Here is a 6,935-nt window from a genome sequence, read left to right as displayed (position 1 = left end):
AAAAAAAAAAAAAAAAAAAAAAAAAAAAAAAAAAAAAAAAAAAAAAACCAAAGTGGAACTTGTGGTCAAGATAAAAACTACTAAGATGCAAAAAGGAAGAGGAAGACAGGATAACAGATATAATAATATAAATACATATGTACACAAAACAAGTGATGTGCAAGCAATTGCTCACTACCTGCTGACTGACCCCCAGCCAGTGCCCACACAGCAGCCACCTGCCCAGCCAGATCCCTGCCCTTCTCAGGCTTTTGTTTTGGCATGGTGTCCTATGGCACTGAACATCCCTTTGGCTGGGTTACCTCAGCTGTCCTGGTTCCGTCCCCTCCCAACTCCTGGTGTCCCTCAGTCCCCCTCACTACACAGCAGTGTGAGAAATCCAAACGGCCTTGGTTCAGTGCAGCACTGCCCAGCAGCAACTAGAAGCATCAGAGTGTTATCAACATGGCTTTCCACTAAAGCCAAAACACAGCATCGTACCAGGCACTGGGAGGGAAAAACCAACTAAGTTCCAGCTAAAACTAGCAGAAAGATAGAAGAAAAAAATTTAAATAAGATTTGAAATAACTACTAGAGTTTTCTTAAGGTTATCTCAGTTCTGTTATTTTTTCCATATTCTGAGTTGTAAAAAAAAAAAAAAAAAAAAAAGGTGTGTTAGCAATACAGTAACAGAACCACATTTTGTACATCCAGAAGGAAAAAATAGCATGCTTTTTCACATTTGGAAAAGCAACTGAATTTTTAAAACATAGAAAACATAATTTAAAGCACAGAGAGAATGAAGCTTCCAAGCCTACCAACAACTATGGAAGCTACAACACTTGCTGTGTGCTACTCACTCTCTCCTGATGTCTCTTCACCCTGTACTGTCTGAGCTGCTCTTCTAGCCGTCTTCTTGCTTGAAGTCGTATTTGTTCTTCATTCTCCAACGGGAGGGAAGCCTCTACTGAGCCTGTAAGTGAAGGGTATCTTCACAGTTAAAAAAGGAAAACTGCAACAGGCAAATCTGATGCAAAAGGAAACAACCCCTTCTACCACCAGCAACATGCTTCATGCTTAAGCAAGAAATGCAAGGAAAGCCCAACAGCATGCACCCCAAAACGTTCTCTTCTAATACACTGTTGTGTAAGCATTGATAATGATTGTGTATTTCAGTTTGTCCAATTTCCCAGTGCTGCAGTTCCTCTGAGTACATAAGAAAAGAGAAAGATCCTACAGCAAGTTTAGTTCACCTGTTCTGAACTTTGGACAGTACTGAAATTGAATTGCTGAGACAGACCTACGCAGCCTGCTCATTCCTTAAAGGTCTGAGAAAGACTATTCAACGGATATATTCTGTCACTCTGCTACCTCACATGGTCTGTCCAGGAATGCTTTTAAAGAACAATCCACAAATGTTGTGCAGCACTAGATTTCTCACAGTAAAGGCTCTTCCTTTCTCCTCTTCCTCTTCATTACTTAGCTCAAAATGACCTCCTTTTGTTTTGCTGTCACCTGTTACTCCCAATAATCAGGCAGGAAGATCAGAACAGCCTCAATCCCAGAAAGCATAGATCCCCCTCCAGCGTGAGAATAATTTCTAAATGTTAAGGCACGTGCTTTAGCTGCAGCAGGGGGTGGTACACTGAAAGAAAATGAATTTTAGTTCAAAGTAAAAGCTTACTGCAAAAACGACATTTAGTCCAAGCTGAAATGATAGTAGAGGTTTCCACAGTCAGGCTCAGAGAAAAAAGCTTTATGCAGCAATGGAAAGCAGGGGCACCATCATAAACAGATGCTTACACAATTCTGTTTCTTGCATGGGAAGGCTTAGTTTGAGAGACTGCAAAGCTTCTTTTCTAAGAGCTATGCCCTCAGCACTAGTTCCCTGAGACTTCCTTAGGCTGTCATGGAAACCAGGCACACCTGGGGATGACTCTTGACCCTGAGGACTGCTGGTGGGATCAAAAGATATGGGAGAGTCAGGGAAGAGCAACTCTGGCCCATTCTGGCAGGCGTCCGCTTTGCTGTTTAGCTCCAGACTTCCCTCTTCATTTGGCACTTCGCTGAGGTTAACACTGGTGGCTGGAAAAGAAAGGTTCACTGAGCTTTGCTGTAAACCACTCCTTGTATCCTTACTGCCCCATCCACACACAACGCCCATGCTGCTGTCTTTGGACAAGAATACAGGAATCGCTAAGACAGTAAGTGGAAAACACAGTGTTATAAGGGGACATTCCTCCAATTTAAGAAATGAAATACCTTCGATTTGCCTGAACACGGTGCCTTCAAACAGGATCTCAAATGCAATCATAAAATATCTTCAAAACTTCACACAAATCTTGTTAGATTTCAAAGCACTACGCACCAACACACACAACACAATCTGTCACAGCACACTGCAAAGCCACTGCAACCACACTCAGGCACTGCAGGCCCTGCATGGTGACTCAGCTGTTGGGCACAGCCCTGGGCATGGGGACACAGAGCACCCACCACCCAGCTCCCCACATGGGTCAGCCACAGCTTCCCAATTTCAAAGATTAGCTTACAGTTTTCACATAGTATATCTTCCATCAAAAGTACGATAGCAATCCTTATGTGAATCAAAGCAATAAATCCAGCAATTAGAAGGCAATTCAAGAACCACTTTGGTACCAATTCTGTCTCATCTCCTTTCCCATCATGATACTTCTTTAACGCCAGACCAATATTTTGTAGGTTTGTATTTTTCACACGTTTTTACTTTGCTCCATCAGGGGTTACTTCCATTTAGGGAACTGCTGCTGCAGCAGAATTATACATCTAACTTCAAATGTGTTACATTAAACCTCTGCAAAACACCTTGTCAGAGCAGAGAAGCAGCCCATCTTTCTGCTCACACACTGGGATAACCAGAACTCATGAGAGTGATGTGGAAGAAGTCATTATGGCTTTCTATAAATATGTCTGACAATATATAGCATGTGTGACCACCAGGTATTTGCAAGCAGAAAGATCAAGTCTTCCATTTCCCCTCCCTCGAGCTGCAGACATGAAAACACAGTTTCTTGCATTTTCTTTTTAAAAAGTTTGATGTGGGGAAAATAAGAGAACTGAGAAACATTCAATTAGAAAACAGATCCTGTCAGAACTGAAGTGTTTCTAAGATCCACACACAGGAAGTTGGTGACACTGGTTAAATACTTCAGTTACTGACTTAGACATCAGTCCTTCACCATACTGCTGTTGTACAGTTACCCTCACATGATGAATCCCTGCAATATTCTGAAAGCAAAACAATTAAAAAGACAAAGCTGTCCATGTCTGCGGCGAACGTGAAAGCAGACCTGAAGTAAAACCAGCCAGATGAGAGATAGGAAAGAAAGCAGGGCTTTTTCCACTGCGTTCATCCATTGCTATGTCTGTGAGGCACCCACCCATCCCAGCAGGGATGTTTGCAGGGCTCTGACCAAGGAAACAGCGTGCGTAGAAAATCTACAGCTTTTCACGGCAGGTGGCCTGAGCGTATCAGCTCCCTATGCTTTGAACTGAAATGCTCTCGAGTATCACCTCTGTCACACAGGGAACACGTGCAGCCCCTCTGAGCCCAAACCAGTCTCTGATGCAGCTCACCGGACAGAAGGGATGGGTACAACCAGGCTGCAGAGGAGCAGAGGATGGAGCTGCTCTATAAATGACCAACCAAGATAAGGTTCAGATGAAGACATTTTAAAACTGCAGCTCAGGAATGCAAAAAGGAAATTTTAAAGAGAGCGAGTGCTCTGAGTAACAACACCTTGCACATGCACAAATATTTTCTGCCCACATTTCTGAAACTGCAGCTATTACTGCACTGAGCCTGTACTCTATTAATATTTTTTTCTTTCACAACCTTGAGTGGTACAAAAAAAAAAAAAAAAGATACTGGAGCAAAATTCTGGAAGAATGGTTTCCTGGCAACTTCCTGAGGCCATGAGACACTCAGCATCTAAATTACGTCTGGAACTAAAGTAATTTAATGGCAATGGTGTCAATACAACCGTGGTCAGAAAAGTGTGGGAAGAGATGGAATTTAATTGAAAACACTGGAGTCACACATTACCTATTTACAAGCCACAATTCGACTGCTTGGATGATGTCCAAGACAGGAGAAAGCAGGAAAGCGTGATCTCTGGCTTCATAAAAGATGAATGAATCAGCACACAGCCGCACTGCCGCTCTGATAAAGGGCAGAGTGATAAGTGCACACAGTTTTAGGACTCCACTTTCCTGCCCGTGACAAGGTGACGCTCTGTGACACTAGAGGAGGACCGAAGACTAACAGCTTTGTCACATGATCCCCTCTGTATCAACAGAAAGTTCCTTTAACATAAGCACTCTGTATCCTCATTCAGCACATGCCTGCAGCTGCAACACACAGACCCCCTTCGTATCAACTTGTCCCTCGCTATCTGTAGTGGAAACATGGGAACATCAATGCAGAAGATTTTCACAACGAAAGCAGTTCAGTGACAGCACGGGCAGAAAAGCTGTTGATTTGGAGATTTTCTGAAAGCCAGCATGAGGAGGGCCTGGGCAGCCCTGAGCACTGTGACAGCAATGCTCTGTGCATAAGACCTGACCAGATGATCCACAGAGGTCCCTTCCAACCTCGGTTTTTCCATGACTTTGTAATCTACTCAGATCTGTACACTTTTAAGTTTCTTCTGAGCAGCTGCATGATAATTTTACTACAGTGCCTGCCTACATTATTTTGAGATAATTTGGGCGAGATAATCTGGGGCGTACATGCCAGCATCTCTCTTCCACAACGCAAATTTAGAGAGACTTTCTGAGTACGTTTCAACTTAGAACTAGAATAAAATACTCCATTTCTGACCTGTTAGAACTGGCAGTTCTGAAGAGCTTCATGCATACGTGACTGGAAATGATTTCAGAAGACGGAGTAACACTGTGAGCAGCACATGCTCAGTTGGTGGCTGATAGTACTGGGTAGTGTGGGTTTGTTTTGAAAGAATGAATTCTAAAACAGAAAAGTTTTCTCATGTGCAGAGTCATGGCCTTCACTAAACTTTCTATGTATTGCTGTACAAGAAATCTCTGATCTCATGGACAAAGATGTCCTTCAGCACCGCCCAAATAAAAGTAGCAGGGAAGCCTTGTGAGACTTGGAAATGATGCAGTTCATAAGAAATAACTTACGGTTAACTTCATCTCCTGTAACACGCAAAGCTGACTTGGCGTTACAATCCCCATGTTCTTGAGAGGTGCCAGGAGCCCCACTGCTGCTCCTGTTGTCCAACAGAACATCCTGCTGCATGGATGAGGATTCCATGGTAAAAACAATCCAGATCACAGGAAAGTATTTCTTCTAAATGTGCTGCCAAGCAAACTACCGAGTCCAGTTTCTCTCCATTAGCAACAGCATCAAGGTGTTATGCAGGGCACAGTTCTGAGCTTTCAGCTCTTGGTGAGCAGCAGGCAGCTGATGATTCCAGATCATGAAAACAGCTGACAGCCAAAGCTTTAATCAGCAAGGATCCTCATTCCCTACAAACAAACATAGTTTGAAAACAGCAGTTAAAAAGCAAGCAGCACTCACAGACTGCCCACCAGCCCATCAACTTCAACAAACAGAACCAGCAGATGGGATAGTAACAGTGACAATGCAATACCACAACTGTCCAACTTCTCTAAATATGAAATGGTCTACTTAACACCATTTTAGTCACCTTCTATTTTCCAGTTGCATTAATAGATCAGTGTAATAAGGCAATGAGATACCATTCAGCAAGACTGATTTAAGATCGCTGTCCTTTTTAACAGAAATTTCTATTTCACCTCTATTTCACAAGCCAGACAGCACTCAGTGCTGCATTCTGCTTTGTGAGTCACAGTCTAGACTTTCATAACATATTTCATTCCAAGGACCTACTGCCAACCTGGTTCAAATCCTTTGGTCACAACACAAGAGGGAACCAGGGCTATTTTATACAAATGACATCACTGCTGTTTACTTGCCCGCAGAGCGAGCGGCACACACATGGTGCACTGCCTGGCCAAAGTCAGCACAGCAGCAGGGAGGGCACGGCCCAGTGCCTTGGGGAGTCAGGAGGGATTCCCAAACACAGAATGCAAATCCCATAACCTGCACTCAGCTCCTACCTGTACACAGACCCGGACTACTGACACCATCTGACAAAAGCCATTGCAAGCACTCACTGCGGCTGTCAAAATGTTCAAACAGGCACCGACAGCTGAACTCGCGTTGCAATTACCAAAACAGCAGAACCCCCGATTCTGTGCGGCGGAAGGGATTTCGGGCCAGGCCTAGGTTCGGTGAGTTTCCACACACCGTAAGCAACGCCGCGTCCCCATCTCCAGTGTGCAGCCGTGTAAGCGCCGCCGCTCAGGGAGCGGCAGGGGCACGGAACGGACATCTCCACGGGAGAGGAAGGCAACGAGCTCACGGCCTCGGAAGGATTCCACGCTCCGCGTCAGAAGCTCACGGCGGCCGTCTGACGAGCAGCTGCCGTGCGGGCAGAGGAGCCGCAGACAAAGACAGGACGGCACGCGGCGCACACTGAGCGGGGCAGCTCTCCGCAGCCGGGCTCTCCCGTGCGACCCAACCCCAAAGGCCGACGGCTCCCAAGCCCTTCCGCGCACCCACTCGGAACGCACACAGACGCGCCGCGGGACGCTGTGAGCCCGCTAAACCTGCCCGCTCCGCTCCGAGCACGGAGCGCGGCGGGGCCCGGGCCGGAGCGCGGCGAAGCCCCTCGGACCGCACGTCGCCCCACCACCCCCATCCCATCCCCGACCCGGCCGAACCCGCGCAGACCTGTGGCCGCCCGCCCGACTGCCGCCCGAGACGTGGCGCTGCCTCCGGCGGGAAGGGGCGGGAGGGGCGCGGCGGTGCACCGCGCTTCTCCCTCCCCGCCGGCCGCCGCCGCCGTTTCCGCAGGGCCGCGCGA

General features: G+C 46.4%; 1 protein-coding gene across 4 annotated transcripts in view; it reads right to left on the bottom strand.

The window, feature by feature from the left end:
• GOLGA3 (golgin A3) overlaps positions 1–6,877 on the bottom strand; it is a 26,518-nt gene extending 19,641 nt beyond the window's left edge. For 2 of the 4 annotated variants that reach the window (XM_042828909.1, XM_042828910.1), the window contains exons 1-4: positions 6,803–6,877; positions 5,164–5,511; positions 1,783–2,064; positions 840–952 (exon numbers count right to left, since the gene is read on the bottom strand). In XM_042828909.1, the coding sequence (XP_042684843.1) occupies positions 840–952; positions 1,783–2,064; positions 5,164–5,296 (528 nt within the window). In that variant the 5' untranslated portion in view covers positions 5,297–5,511; positions 6,803–6,877. The remainder of the gene's footprint in view (positions 1–839; positions 953–1,782; positions 2,065–5,163; positions 5,512–6,802) is intronic. The other 2 variants (XM_042828911.1, XM_042828912.1) reach the window with 1 other exon arrangement.
• Between the last annotated feature and the right edge of the window lie 58 nt (positions 6,878–6,935).

This window comes from Centrocercus urophasianus, unplaced genomic scaffold (genome assembly GCF_019232065.1).
Source record: "Centrocercus urophasianus isolate 14NV4802_14NV808 unplaced genomic scaffold, USGS_Curo_1.0 seq_30, whole genome shotgun sequence".
NCBI lineage: Eukaryota > Metazoa > Chordata > Aves > Galliformes > Phasianidae > Centrocercus > Centrocercus urophasianus.
This window is presented reverse-complemented; position numbering and strand designations above follow the sequence as displayed.